This window comes from Musa acuminata, chromosome BXJ2-5, assembly GCF_036884655.1.
Source record: "Musa acuminata AAA Group cultivar baxijiao chromosome BXJ2-5, Cavendish_Baxijiao_AAA, whole genome shotgun sequence".
Taxonomy (NCBI): domain Eukaryota; kingdom Viridiplantae; phylum Streptophyta; class Magnoliopsida; order Zingiberales; family Musaceae; genus Musa; species Musa acuminata.
In genome coordinates, this window is record NC_088342.1 from 42,186,859 (window position 1) to 42,201,710 (window position 14,852).

The following is a 14,852-nucleotide window of genomic DNA, read 5'->3' on the forward strand; positions in this document are numbered from 1 at the left end:
ATGAAATATATAGCCATGAATAATGTACACAATTGACCAACCTTTCAACTCGTTGATCTCTCACCACGTCCGTTTATAAATACCCATCATGCATCCCGTCTCCCTCCCATAACCATATCGTCGTCTACACTCAAACCTCAACCAGCCTTCTCCCTTAAACCTCTTCTGTTGCACCACGTAAGAATGACAATGAGGTTCTTCTTCGTCGTGGCATGCGCCATGGCCTTGACCACATCTCTTGCCCTCCCCGTTTCCTCTGCGGAATCGGACGAGCGCTCGACAGCAGCAGCAACACCGCCTTTATTGTCCCGGGGGATCTACTCCTTGTTCCCGCAGTACCATCCGAGGGGCTCGATGACCTGCGACAATGTCCCTCGGGTTTGTCGCGCCAGCGGCAGCCCCGGCCCCGACTGCTGCAGGAAACAGTGCGTGAACATGATGACCGACAACCAGAACTGCGGGCAGTGCGGGAAGAAGTGCTGGTTCGGCCAAGCGTGCTGCGGCGGCAGGTGCGTCGACGTGATGTATGACCCCAAGAACTGCGGTGGCTGCAACAAGAGGTGCACGAAGGGTAGCTTCTGCCAGTACGGGATGTGTAGCTATGCTTAGAGCGTGATTCATTCATCACTGTGACACCTATACACTTGCATTTCTACTTTCTTGTCGTGCTGTATTCTATTCTATTCAGTTGGTCTGTTGCATTTGTTGCATTCAGAATTATAAGCGAAAGAAATAAATACGAATAACGTGATGATGTAATGATTAAGTTCGACATGATGTTGTTGGAATTGAACTTATTCATCCTTCCAATGAATCGCATTTGTTTAGCTCTTTGGGGCTATAGATATCCAACTTTAGGTATGACCAGAGTGCATCCATCTTAAGCTTTTATAGTGTTGAAATCTTCTTCTACAGCCTTATGGTCCATTCACCTTCTTGATTTTTAAAATTGATTTGCTATGTTTAGAAGGTGTAAGATTCCTGAGAGTATTAAGTCTAAGGTTCTCTTCTAACCTTAAAATGAAAAAAGTTTAAAGGATCATTAATTATCATCAATTGGAATAAATATCTATAATGAAAGCTAATAGCCTTAAGGGAGTAAGAATAAGAGTCGACATAGGTCAAGAAGATTAAACCATTATAAAATTGATTTATCTCTCTATCTTTACTTGCTCTCTTATTCATACCTATTTCTTAGTTGAATTAATATTCAATACTTGACTCTTTTCTTGATCAAAATTTCAAAGTTCCCTCTTAGTGTCACACTATCATATTGATCCTAATAGTACAGAGGCAAGTTGAGTTGGCAAAAGGGTTGATGTACTATCTGATATATACCAGTTTGATAAAGGCAAATATATATCGATCTAATATAAACGATATCTACTGGTCCAAAAAATGACCAATATATGGATTGCCCCATATCAAGTGGGTGATAGGGCTTCCTAATAAGCGAAAAAATCAAAATTTGACTATTATCAACTAGTACATACTACCCCATATCAAACGAAAATACGAGCTTTGTACTAAGCGAAAATATTAAAATTCCATCATTACTAATCTAAACCAATCGATAATGGTCAAATTTTGATTGACATGGATTAATATGATTCATCCTGGTCGAATGGTCAATTTGACCGTTGGACCACTTTGAAACTTAATTTAAACCCACTTTCACCCTCTCTCACTCTCACAGCTTCCAAACTATCTTTCTCACTCATTCACTTCCTTCTTCTCACATCTTATCACTCTCTTTCTCAACTAAGGGTTACCTTGCGTGATTAGTTTCAATAATTTGAATTTAGGCAGAATTCATGTAATTATTCTACTTTTAGTTAGCTTTTGACATGATTTGCACCTTATTAGCTTCATATTAGCTGCTTTGTATTAATTAATGATGTTTAATTTCATTTTATATTTAATTAGGCACTATTATGATAAATCTCTTACTTTTAGTGCCAGTTGGGAGTAATTAGATAATTATGTGATTAGTGTCATTCTATATAATTTAGGATTATTTTATCAATTATGATTATCTAGAGCCCAATTATGATTATTTTGTCAATTGTAAGCCTAATTTGGGGTAACTAGGTATAAACACATTGTGATTACATTGATCGAGGTGGATAAATAATACGACTAAAGCAACATTTTATTCACAAAATGCACCACAAAGTTCCAATGGAGTCCAAAAGAAGGTCAACCAATAAGAAGAATATAGGTAGGCTACGCAAGAACCCAACTATAATCAATATGAGGGTTATGATGATGTCAACCTAAACCTTACAACTATTATCTGTCATCATTGAAACATCAATACATATGAGGCAATGAAACATTGATGGACAGGTTTAAGATGGGAGCATGATGGTGGTAGTGGGTTTGGGCCATAGGGACTAGGGAGGAGTGCCAACATGAGATAGCCAATTGGCTCTCAGTTTAGCAAGATTGGCAGTCTATGGCAAGGTGCCATATGAGGTTTTGCTACAGGCCTTAGGCAAGAGATCAATGCCTAAAGTTGTCAATATTGATCCATAAGTTTATCTACCACAATCGACAAAATAAGCAAACAAGGATTCATGATGCATACATAAACAAAAAGAAATAGGATATTGGTCAAGTCTACAAAGTGATTTAATCATTCCACCACATACAACTGAAGGTCTATATTATCATGTTATCGATTCAAAAGATTAGTATAGGCATCCAACCTCCTATAATGAAGGAGATACACAATATTTATTTGGATGAGGAGAAGGCAAAACTTAAAAAATAAACTAGATCATTCAAGAAGTGATGGGATTTGTCTGAGGTGACACTTAGGTGTGGCAATTGGATCAAACTAATTAGAATGAGAATTATCGACTCTCTGATATAGTGTATTGCAATAAAAGGGTAGTCTTTCACAAGATCATAAATGCTTTAGATAAAATTGGGCACCGTGGTAGAGGAAATCAAGTCATGGTACATCATGTAAATTATGATCGATAATTAAGTAAATTTTAAGAAGCCTGAGTTATAATTAATAAAGCGAAGAGAAAGTATTCTTTAGGCTCCACGTGTAATTATTGCATGGACCTAATGACGAAAGATATTAGTAAGTTACCTTTAATAAAAAAAAAAGTATGGCAAGGGCACAATCTGTAATGAAGTTTTTACACATCCATCATTTTGTGCACTTGATGCAAAAGTATACAAATTGAGAGATACTTCAACCTAACATTATTCAATTCACAATAAACTTTAATGCTTTAAAGTCCATTCAACAAAAGAGATATGGTCTAAAAGGAAATGATCATATCATAAACTCATTTAGAGAAGACAATTCTATTTTTAGGATTTTTGAATTTTGTCATTAAAACTATAATAGTAGTCAAACAACTCTATGCTATCATCTATAAGATCGATACGAAGAAGCGTCCACGATTTCCTACCTTAGACATATGTAGGGAGAAGGTAAAGAAAGTATTATATGATGAGTGAAAGTTTAATCTGTATTTATGAATCATCGAATGCATGGCCCAATCCCATATGGACAAAGATCTTCATAATACAAGTATTAAAATTCATAGTCGCTTATAATATAAATAATCAATATTTGGAAGTTACAATATTGGCAAAATCATCGGTCTTGTAGTATATTACATTAATCTTGCTATTCAATATTAGTATAGTCCTAGGACTCGATCAGATCTGTTGCATGTGCTATGTAATTTATTAACTCCTAGAAATAACTAAAGCTATTATGGAGAACCGACTATTTTAAGAAAGTATCAACTTATTCTCCGTAATGTAGCCATATCTTATTGTTATAGTATGGATCTTATCAAGAAAAAAGTTATATACTGATCTTTGATTGTGAATTGAAATTATCATCATTGATTTATTATGCTAATAAAATATGATTTATATCTTTTTTAGCCTAGCGATGGCTACAATTTGGAGAGTCTGCTCCCAATATAAGAAATATTACGATATGTATACTTTCACAAATAATAATATCAAGTATCTATGAATGTAATTTATCGATATTCATCTTAATTCTCACTAATGTTAATAATGGACTATCATATAGACGTTTGGAGAAGGTTGTATGTATTCTGTTGAATCCTGAATTCTGATGATGAAATTAATTAATGAGTTTATGATCTAATAAGTGTTTAAGAAAAGTGATATAAGACTAACTTCGATCATGGAAAGATAAATCGATTGAAGTAGGCGAATCAAATATTGGGCAAGAGTGGATCATGTCAGAGATCGGGTATCAGGCCGGAAAGATCGGGCATTACGTTAAGATCAGATGTTACAGGAGGTCAACATATCAGATCAGGCAATACGCCAAAGGAAAGCATGACACGCTAGGAGTTCAGACGAAGTACCGAATTAACCAATGACATAACGGATAATATAGGATTCATGTTTGTATCATGATCTAAGTAGTTTAGGTTTTAATTGAGTTGATTTTGAGTGTAACTGTACCAACTTAATTAAGAGTCCAATGAGCCTGAATCATGACTAAATTAGGCCTATCGAAAGACCAATCCATTAACTTAAAGTACTGTATGTTTTAACGAGAAATAAAATAGTCACTTAGATGCTACGATAGTGTGGCACACTTAATTGATACGTCATCGTTATCAAATTGATTGATTGACTATGGGTGTAGAACTACTTTTTATTTTTTACGAGAAATTCTCAAGATCTTAAAATCCCTTATCATCTCTACCTAACGAAATGACACTATTAGAGATATACATGAGTGGAAAGCAGCGAGTTTCTTGCACTATAGAAGCTGACGAAGGAAGGAAATGGTTGTGAACTTAATATACAAATTATTCGGTGGCAAGACCTAAGACACAAATTTTCCATATGCAATGTATGAAAGGCGCATCAAAACAAAGTTTATAATGTATTACTTCTTATCTCTATTCTTGAGGACGGTGACTTTTGTCCCCTGGAAAGCTGGACTTATCTGAAAAGTCGACGTAGATGGTATCTCTCTCTATCTATGAAGTCTAAGACAGTTCGGCTTCTTCGATTCTTTCTAATCACATATTATACAAAAGAACAGCTTTGAACTAAGCACAATGTCATGGCCATTGATACACAGTTCATATCTCATTAAGGACAATAGGCGATATATAGTAGAAGGAAGATATCGTCATCAATAACTGTCTCTATTACTGTTTTCACTCGTACATCCTCTCGCACTGCGATCCACAGCATTGAACACCCCCATAACACACGCTCGGCTATTCAAAAGGTGACAAGAATACTAGTTTGGCATTCGCCTAATGTATCCCAAATGGAATCAAGAATTCGGTATAATTCCAGCACAAATTCCCTGTCGTCCCGTGCACCAGAGGATGCTGACATTGGTCTTTGAATTGGAAACACCCGATGTATTGAATGGTCCACGCCTTTAGGTCAACATTATTAGGAATTCGCTTGTGCATGGGCCACAAATAGTCAACAACTCGCCAACTTGGCCTCTTGACGCCAAACTGCCGCATGCAGCGTGGACTTTTCTCTCAGCCTACGTGGCCGAGTGAGCGGCGGCGGGCACGCTCATTATTTGGAATCTTCACGGCCGTGTGCAAATCGTGGTTTAATACTGTGAATCAAATCAACTGGACAGGCATTTGAACGATATGGGGAAAATGATGGTTTAGTGACTCGATTAATTGGTGTTTGGAAATATATAATGAAATATATAGCCATTAATAATGTACACAATTGACCAACCTTTCAACTCGTTGATCTCTCACCACGTCCATTTATAAATATCCATCATGCATCCCGTCTCCACCCCATAACCATATCGTCGTCTACACTCAAACTTCAACCAGCCTTCTCCCTGAAACCTCCTCTGTTGCACCACGTAAGAATGACAATGAGGTTCTTCTTCGTCGTGGCATGCGCCATGGCCTTGACCACATCTCTTGCCCTCCCCGTTTCCTCTACGGAATCGGACGAGCGCTCGACAGCAGCTGCAGCACCGTCTTCATTGTCCCGGGGGATCTACTCCTCGCTTAGGCACCACAAACCGAGAGGCTCGATGACCTGCGACAATGTCCCTCGGGTTTGTCGCGCCAGCGGCAGCCCCGGCCCCGACTGCTGCAGGAAACAGTGCGTGAACATGATGACCGACAACCAGAACTGCGGGCAGTGCGGGAAGAAGTGCTGGTTCGGCCAAGCGTGCTGCGGCGGCAGGTGCGTCGACGTGATGTATGACCCCAAGAACTGCGGTGGCTGCAACAAGAGGTGCACGAAGGGTAGCTTCTGCCAGTACGGGATGTGTAGCTATGCTTAGAGCGTGATTCATTCATCACTGTGACACCTATACACTTGCATTTCTACTTTCTTGTCGTGCTGTATTCTATTCTATTCAGTTGGTCTGTTGCATTTGTTGCATTCAGAATTATAAGCGAAAGAAATAAATACGAATAACGTGATGATGTAATGATTAAGTTCGACATGATGTTGTTGGAATTGAACTTATTCATCCTTCCAATGAATCGCATTTGTTTAGCTCTTTGGGGCTATAGATATCCAACTTTAGGTATGACCAGAGTGCATCCATCTTAAGCTTTTATAGTGTTGAAATCTTCTTCTACAGCCTTATGGTCCATTCACCTTCTTGATTTTTAAAATTGATTTGCTATGTTTAGAAGGTGTAAGATTCCTGAGAGTATTAAGTGTAAGGTTCTCTTCTAAACCTTAAAATGAAAAAAGTTTAAAGGATCATTAATTATCATCAATTGGAATAAATATCTATAATGAAAGCTAATAGCCTCAAGGGAGTAAGAATCAAGAGTCGACGTAGGTCAAGAAGATTAAACCATTATAAAATTGATTTATCTCTCTATCTTTACTTGCTCTCTTATTCATACCTATTTCTTAGTTGAATTAATATTCGATACTTGACTCTTTTCTTGATCAAAATTTCAAAGTTCCCTCTTAGTGTCACACTATCATATTGATCCTAATAGTACAGAGGCAAGTTGAGTTGGCAAAAGGGTTGATGTACTATCTGATATATACCAGTTTGATAAAGGCAAATATATATCGATCTAATATAAACGATATCTACTGGTCCAAAAAATGACCAATATATGGATTGCCCCATATCAAGTGGGTGATAGGGCTTCGTAATAAGCGAAAAAATCAAAATTTGACTATTATCAACTAGTACATACTACCCCATATCAAACGAAAATACGAGCTTTGTACTAAGCGAAAATATTGAAATTTCATCGTTACTAATCTAAACCAATCGATAATGGTCAAATTTTGATTGACATGGATTAATATGATTCATCCTGGTCGAATGGTCAATTTGACCGTTGGACAACTTTGAAACTTAATTTAAGCCCACTTTCACCCTCTCTCACTCTCACAGCTTCCAAACTATCTTTCTCACTCATTCACTTCCTTCTTCTCACATCTTATCACTCTCTTTCTCAACTAAGGGTTACCTTGCGTGCTTAGTGCTTCTATTGGGTGATTAGTTTCAATAATTTGAATTTAGGCAGAATTCATGTAATTATTCTACTTTTAGTTAGCTTTTGACATGATTTGCACCTTATTAGCTTCATATTAGCTGCTTTGTATTAATTACTGATGTTTAATTTCATTTTATATTTAATTAGGCACTATTATGATAAATCTCTTACTTTTAGTGCCAGTTGGGAGTAATTAGATAATTATGTGATTAGGGTCATTATATATAATTTAGGATTATTTTATCAATTATGATTATCTAGAGCCCAATTATGATTATTTTGTCAATTGTAAGCCTAATTTGGGGTAACTAGGTATAGACACATTGTGATTACATTGATCGAGGTGGATAAATCATATGACTAAAGCAACATTTTATTTACATGTATACTGGTGTCACAAAATGCACCACAAAATGCACCAAAGTTCTAATGGAGGTCCATAGAACAATTTACAAAAAGTTCCAAAAAGCAAAGTCTAATGGAGTCCAAAACAAGGTTAACAAGAAGAATATAGGTAGGCTACTCAAGAACCCTACTATAATCAATATGAGGGTTATGATGATGTCAACCTAATCCTTACAACTATTCACTGTCATCATTGAAACATCAATACATATATGAGGCCATGAGACATTGATGGACTGGTTTAAGATGGGAGCATGACAGTGGTAGTGGGTTTGAGCCATAGGGACTAGGGAGGAGTGCCAACATGAGACAACCAATTGGCTCTCCTTAGTTTAGCAAGATTGGCAGTCTAAGGCAAGGTGTCATTTGAGGTTTTGTTATAGGCCTTAGGCAAGAGATCAACACCTAAAGTTGTCAATATTGATCCATAAGTTTATCTACCACAGTCAACAAAATAAGCAAACAAGGATTCATGATGCATTCGTAAACAAAAAGAAATGGGATATTGGTCAAGTCTACAAAGTGATTTAATATTTAGGATTCCACCACATACAACTGAAGGTCTATAATGAAGGAGATACACAATATTTATTTGGATGAGGAAGAGACAAAACTTAAAAAATAAACTAGATCATTTAAGAAGTGATGGGATTTGTATGGGATGACACTTGGTATGGCAATTGGATCAGACTAATTAGAATGAGCTTTATCGGCTCCCTCATGTAGTGTATTGTAATAAAAGGATAGTCTTTCACAAGACCATGAATGCTTTAGACAAAATTGGACACCGTGGTAGAGAAGATCAGGTTATGGTACATCATGTAAATTGTGATCGATAATCAAGTAAATTTTAAAAAGACTGAGTTATAATTGATAGAGTTAAAGAGAAAGTATTCTTTGGACTCCACGTGTACTTATTATATATGGACCTAACATTATTCAATTGAGATATTAGTAAGTTAACTTTAATAAAAAAAAAAGTATGGCAAAAGTATACAAATTGAGATATACTTCAACCTAACATTATTCAATTCACAATAAACTTTAATGCTTTAAAGTCCATTCAACAAATGAGACATGGTCTAAAGGAAATGGTCATATCATATTAAACAATTCTATTATTAGGATTTTTAGATTTTGTCATTAAAACTATAATAATAGTCAAACAATTCTATGTTATCATCTATAAGATTGATCGATATGAAGAAGTGTCCACGGTTTCCTACCTTCGACATATGTAGGGAAAAGGTAAAGAAAGTATTATATGATAAGTAAAAGTCTAATCAGTATTTATGAATTATCGAATGCATGGCCCAATCCCATATAGACCAAGATCTTCATAATACAAGTATATTAAAATTCATAATCACTTATAATATAAATAATCAATATTTGCAAGTTACAATATTGGTAAATTCATTTGTCTTGTAGTATATTATATTAATCTTGCTATTCAATATTGGTATAGTCTTAGGACTCGATCAGATCTGTTGCATGCGCTATGTAATTTATTAACTCCTATAAATAACTAAAGCTATCATGGAGAACCAACTATTTTAAGAAAGTATCAACTTATTCTCTATAATGTAGCCACATCATATTGTTATAGTATGGATCCTATCAAGGAAAAGTTATAAACTGATCTTTAATTGTAAATTGAAATTATTATCATTGATTTATTATGTTAATAAAATTTGATTTATATCTTTTTTAGCCGGGCTACAATTTGGAGAGTCTACTCCCAATATAAAAAATATTACAATATGTATACTTTCACAAATAATGATATCGAATATCTATGAATGTAATTTATCAATATTCATCTTAATTCACACTAATGTTAATAATGGACTATCATATAGACGTTTGGAGAAGGTCGTATATATTTTGTTGAATCCTGAATTTTGATGATGAAATCAATTAATGAGTTTATGATCTAATAAGTATTTAAGAAAAGTGATATATGACTAACTTCGATTATGGAAAGACAAATCGATTGAAGTAGGAGAATCAAATGTTGGACAAGAGTGGATCATGTCAGAGATCAGGCATCGGGCCGGAAAGATCGGGCATTACGCTAAGATCAGATATTACGGGATATCAACATGTCGGATCGGGCAATACGCCAAAGGAAAGCATGACACACTAGGAGTTCAGACGAAGTACCGAATAAACCAATGACATACCGGATAATATAGGATTCATGTTTGTATTTGTTTGTATCATGATCAAAGAAGTTTAGATTTTAATTGAGTTGATTTTAAATGTAACTGTACCAACTTAATTAAGAGTCCAATGAGCCTGAATCAGGGCTAAATTAGGTCTATTCAAAGATCAATTCAGTCACTTAAAGTATTATATGTTTTAACGAGAAATAAAATAATCTAAGTACGAGAAATAAAATAATCACTTAGATGCTGCGATAGTGTGGCACACTTAATTGATGCGTCATCGTTATCAAATTGATTGATTGACTATGGGTGTAGAACTATTTTTTATTTTTTATGAGAAATTCTCAAGATCGTAAAATCCCTTATCATCTCTACCTAACGAAATGACACTATTAGAGATATACACGAGTGGAAAGCAGCGAGTTTCTTGCAATATAGAAGCTGACGAAGGAAGGAAATGGTTGTGAACTTGATATACAAATTATTCGGTGGCAAGACCTAAGACACAAATTTTCCATATGCAATGTATGAAAAGCGCATCAAAACAAAGTTTATAATGTATTACTTATTTTCTCTATTCTTGAGGACGTTGACTTTTGTCCCCTGCAAAGCTGGACTTATCTAAAAAGTCGACGTAGATGGTATCTCTCTCTATCTATGTAGGCTAATACAGTTCGGCTTCTTCGATTCTTCCTGATCACATATTATACCAAAGAACAGCTTTGAACTAAGCACAATGTCATGGCCATTGATACACAGTACATATCTCATAAAGGACAATAGGCGATATAGTAGAAGGAAGATATCGTCATCAATAACTCTTTCTCTATTAATGTTTGCACTTACACTTCCTCTCGCACTGCGATCCACAGCATTGAACGCCCCCGTAACACACGCTCGGCTATTCAAAAGGTGACAAGAATACTAGTTTGGCATTGGCCTAATGTATCCCAAACGGAATCAAGAATTCGGTATAATTCCAGCACAAATTCCCTGTCGTCCCGTGCACCAGAGGATGCTGACATTGGTCTTTGACTTGGAAACACCCGATGTATCGAATGTTCCACGCATTTAGGTCAACATTATTAGGAATTCACTTGTGCATGGGCCACAAATAGTCAACAACTAGCCAACTTGGCTTCTTGACGCCAAACTGATGCATCCAGCGTCGACTTTTCTCTCGGCCTACGTGGCCGAGTGAGCGGCGGCGAGCACGCTCATTATTTGGAATCTTCACGGCCGTGTGCTAATCGTGGTTTAATACTGTGAATCAAATCAACTGGACAGGCATTTGAACAATATGAGGAAAATGATTGTTTAGTGACTCGATTAATTGGTGTTTGGAAATATATAATGAAATATATAGCCATGAATAATGTACACAATTGACCAACCTTTCAACTCGTTGATCTCTCACCACGTCCCTTTATAAATACCCATCATGCATCCCGTCTCCCTCCCATAACTATATCGTCGTCTACACTCAAACCTCAACCAGCCTTCTCCCTTGAACCTCTTCTGTTGCACCACGTAAGAATGACAATGATGTTCTTCTTCGTCGTGGCATGCGCCATGGCCTTGACCACATCTCTTGCCCTCCCCGATTCCTCTGCGGAATCGGACGAGCGCTCGACAGCAGCAGCAACACCGCCTTTATTGTCCCGGGGGATCTACTCCTTGTTCCCGCAGTACCATCCGAGAGGCTCGATGACCTGCGACAATGTCCCTCGGGTTTGTCGCGCCAGCGGCAGCCCCGGCCCCGACTGCTGCAGGAAACAGTGCGTGAACGTGATGACCGACAACCAGAACTGCGGGCAGTGCGGGAAGAAGTGCTGGTTCGGCCAAACGTGCTGCGGCGGCAGCTGCGTCAACGTGATGTATGACCCCAAGAACTGCGGTGGCTGCAACAAGAGGTGCACGAAGGGTTGCTTCTGCCAGTTCGGGATGTGTAGCTATGCTTAGAGCATGATTCATTCATCACTGTGACACTTATACACATGCATTCCTACTTTCTTGTCGTGTTGCATCCAGAATTATAAGCGAAGGAAATAAATACGAATAACCTGATGATGTAATGGTAAAGTTCGACATGATGCTGTTGGAATTGAACTTATTCATCCTTCCAATGAACCATGAAGAAGTTTGAAGCACATTAACGTATCATGTATTATTATAAAGAAGTTCATTGTATCAAAATTGAAGCACTGTATATCTTCAAGTTTCATTTATCGAAACCTAATATATTACTAGCACTGTATCGATTTCTAAACTTGCCAATAAATGCTCAAAATTTCATTATTCAAGTTCATCATCCAAACTTTTTTTTTCCAGAAAAATAAAATCTCTTTATTCTACTATTGTAGCTAGAATAAGAGAATTAAAATTGTCACAAAAATTATATGGGAAATGAAATCCCCAACACTGACAAACGAATATTGATCAAGCAAAGTTTGCTAAAGAATGCGTCACATCACTAACCAGAAAAGAAATAACCATCATGATAGAAATTTCAAATAGACCATTCCCTCACAGAGAAGACATGGAAAAAGAAAAAGAAGCATGCTCACATGTGCTAAGTGGAGGCAACAACCTCATCAGAGAGACGACGAAAGCTCATCATAGATGGATCCATCTTGAACCAGCAAGTTTTGAAGAGTTATGGAATCATGGTGTACTGAAAATGAGGCCTGCAGACAGTACATATCAAACATATTGAAGCTAACCAAATACAGAGCATTTTTGTCCACTCAAAAACACCATTGATGCCGTTTCAAGGATGTCAACAGTAGTATCACCTGACAATAACACCGCTCTTGCTTGCTTGTGATCTTTTGGTAGCTATAAATACCCAACTTTAGATATGATTGGTGTGCATCCATTTTGAGCTTTTACAAAATCTCTTCGAGAGCCTTAAGTTCCTTTCACTTTCTTGATTTTTTAATTGAGTTACTAAGCTTAGAAGGTGCATGATTCTTATAAAATCTTGAGAGTATTATTAAGTGTATGATCCGTTCTTAAGCCTTAAAAATGATGAAGAAGGTAATTGATTTTCACTAATCGAACGAAAGATAAAGTCGATAACCTCTAACGAGGAATTGGGAGTCGAACTGATCTAGCAACAAGAAATTCTTACATTCTATTTAATACTTGACCTCGAACTCTACAAACAAGAACTAAGGCTTATGATATACTCTACCCGTTGCTTCTGCCCAAGAATGTTAGCATTAGTGAAGTAGAACATAGGTTACAAGTCCAGGGAGTTTTACAGAAGGGAAGTCAAAACGATCAAACAACTATAAAATTGATTTTTCTCTGTCTTTATTTTCTCTCTTATTTGTGCTTATTTCTTGGTTGAATTAATATTCAATACTTATATTTTTTCTTGATTGAAATTTATAAGTTCCTTAAGTTTGCATTAATATTAATTCATCCCCTCTTATTATCATGCTATTATACTAATCCTAATAGTAAAGAGGCAATTAGAGTTGGCAAAAAAGGTGATGTACCATCCGATATATAGCAATCTGGTACAAATAAATACATATTGATCTGATATGAGTGAAACTTATTGGTCTGAAAGATGATCAAGATGTGGATTGCTCCATATCGAGTATGCGATACGGTCTTCGTACTAGGCAAAAAGATCAAAATTTAATTATTATCAACATGTAAAGCAAATGATATAAGCTTCGTACTGAATAAAAAGATTAAAATTTTATCATTATGAGCATGTACTAATAAGTAATGATTGAATTTTTACTGACATGAATTTATAGTTGTGATTCATCATAATCTAATGGTCAATTTGACCATTGGACCACTTTGAAATTGATTAACCCTCTTTCACCCTCTCTCTCACTCTCACAACTTCCAAAATCTCTTTCTCACTCATTCACTTCCTTCTCTTTCTCAATTAAGGGTGACCTTAGGTGATTAGTGCTTCTATTGGGTGATTAGTACCAATAATTTAAATTTAGGCAGAATTAGTGTAATTATTCCACTTTTAGTTAGCTTTTGACATGATTTGCTACTTATTAGCTTCATATTATCTTATTTGTATTAAATTAATGATGTTTAATTTTATTTTATATTTAATTAGGCACTATTAGGATAAATCTCTTACTTTTAGTGCCGGGAGTTATTAGACAAACACAACTTGTTAATTGCGTGATTAGTGTCATTCTATCTAATTTAGGATTATTTTATCAATTATAATTATATAGAGCCCAATTATGATTATTTTGTCAATTATAAACCTAATTTGGGGTAACTAGGTATAAACACAGCTTATAATTACTTGTTAGTGTAAATTCGTTACTTTTAGACCCAATTAGGGTCCTTAATCAATGATACTGCATTCAAGAAAATAAAATTTTCTCTTTACTTTTCCATATGATATATATTTTTATTTTACTGTTAACTTTTGTGCTCCTGATAAACCTCCCTATGATGGTGCCTTGAAATCTCGATCTTATCCTTGAATGAAGGGGTAGAATCATTCCTTAGTCAACGTAAACAGGATGATCTATGGTTTCCATCTCAGTTCACTAGGATGGCTCATGATTAGTCATCTAGCTTTACAATTAGGTACGTATTCTGGTCGGCGGAAAGCATGAATAGAACCATTCCAGCAGAAAGATCAAGTCTTACTTGCATTAGCGAACCGATGCAACAGTTTTTGTCAACTCTTTGCTCAGCTGTTCTACATAACTTGGCGGTATAAGAAAGAACTCTGACAGGTCATGACGAACCCTACACTGTTTCATGTTCT

The 14,852-nt window shown here is 36.2% G+C and overlaps 3 protein-coding genes across 3 annotated transcripts; all 3 read left to right on the forward strand.

Moving 5' to 3' along the window:
* Positions 1–219: 219 nt before the first annotated feature.
* Positions 220–609, forward strand: LOC135611592 (stigma-specific STIG1-like protein 1). The gene has a single exon (XM_065107229.1). The coding sequence runs from the start codon at positions 220–222 to the stop codon at positions 607–609; it is 390 nt and encodes a 129-aa protein (XP_064963301.1).
* Positions 610–5,923: 5,314 nt separating this feature from the next.
* On the forward strand, positions 5,924–6,313 carry LOC135611593 (stigma-specific STIG1-like protein 1). Its single transcript, XM_065107230.1, has one exon. The coding sequence runs from the start codon at positions 5,924–5,926 to the stop codon at positions 6,311–6,313; it is 390 nt and encodes a 129-aa protein (XP_064963302.1).
* Positions 6,314–11,653: 5,340 nt separating this feature from the next.
* Positions 11,654–12,043, forward strand: LOC135611594 (stigma-specific STIG1-like protein 1). Its single transcript, XM_065107231.1, has one exon. It carries the CDS (start codon positions 11,654–11,656, stop codon positions 12,041–12,043), a length of 390 nt encoding a protein of 129 aa, XP_064963303.1.
* The last annotated feature ends 2,809 nt before the right edge of the window (positions 12,044–14,852 follow it).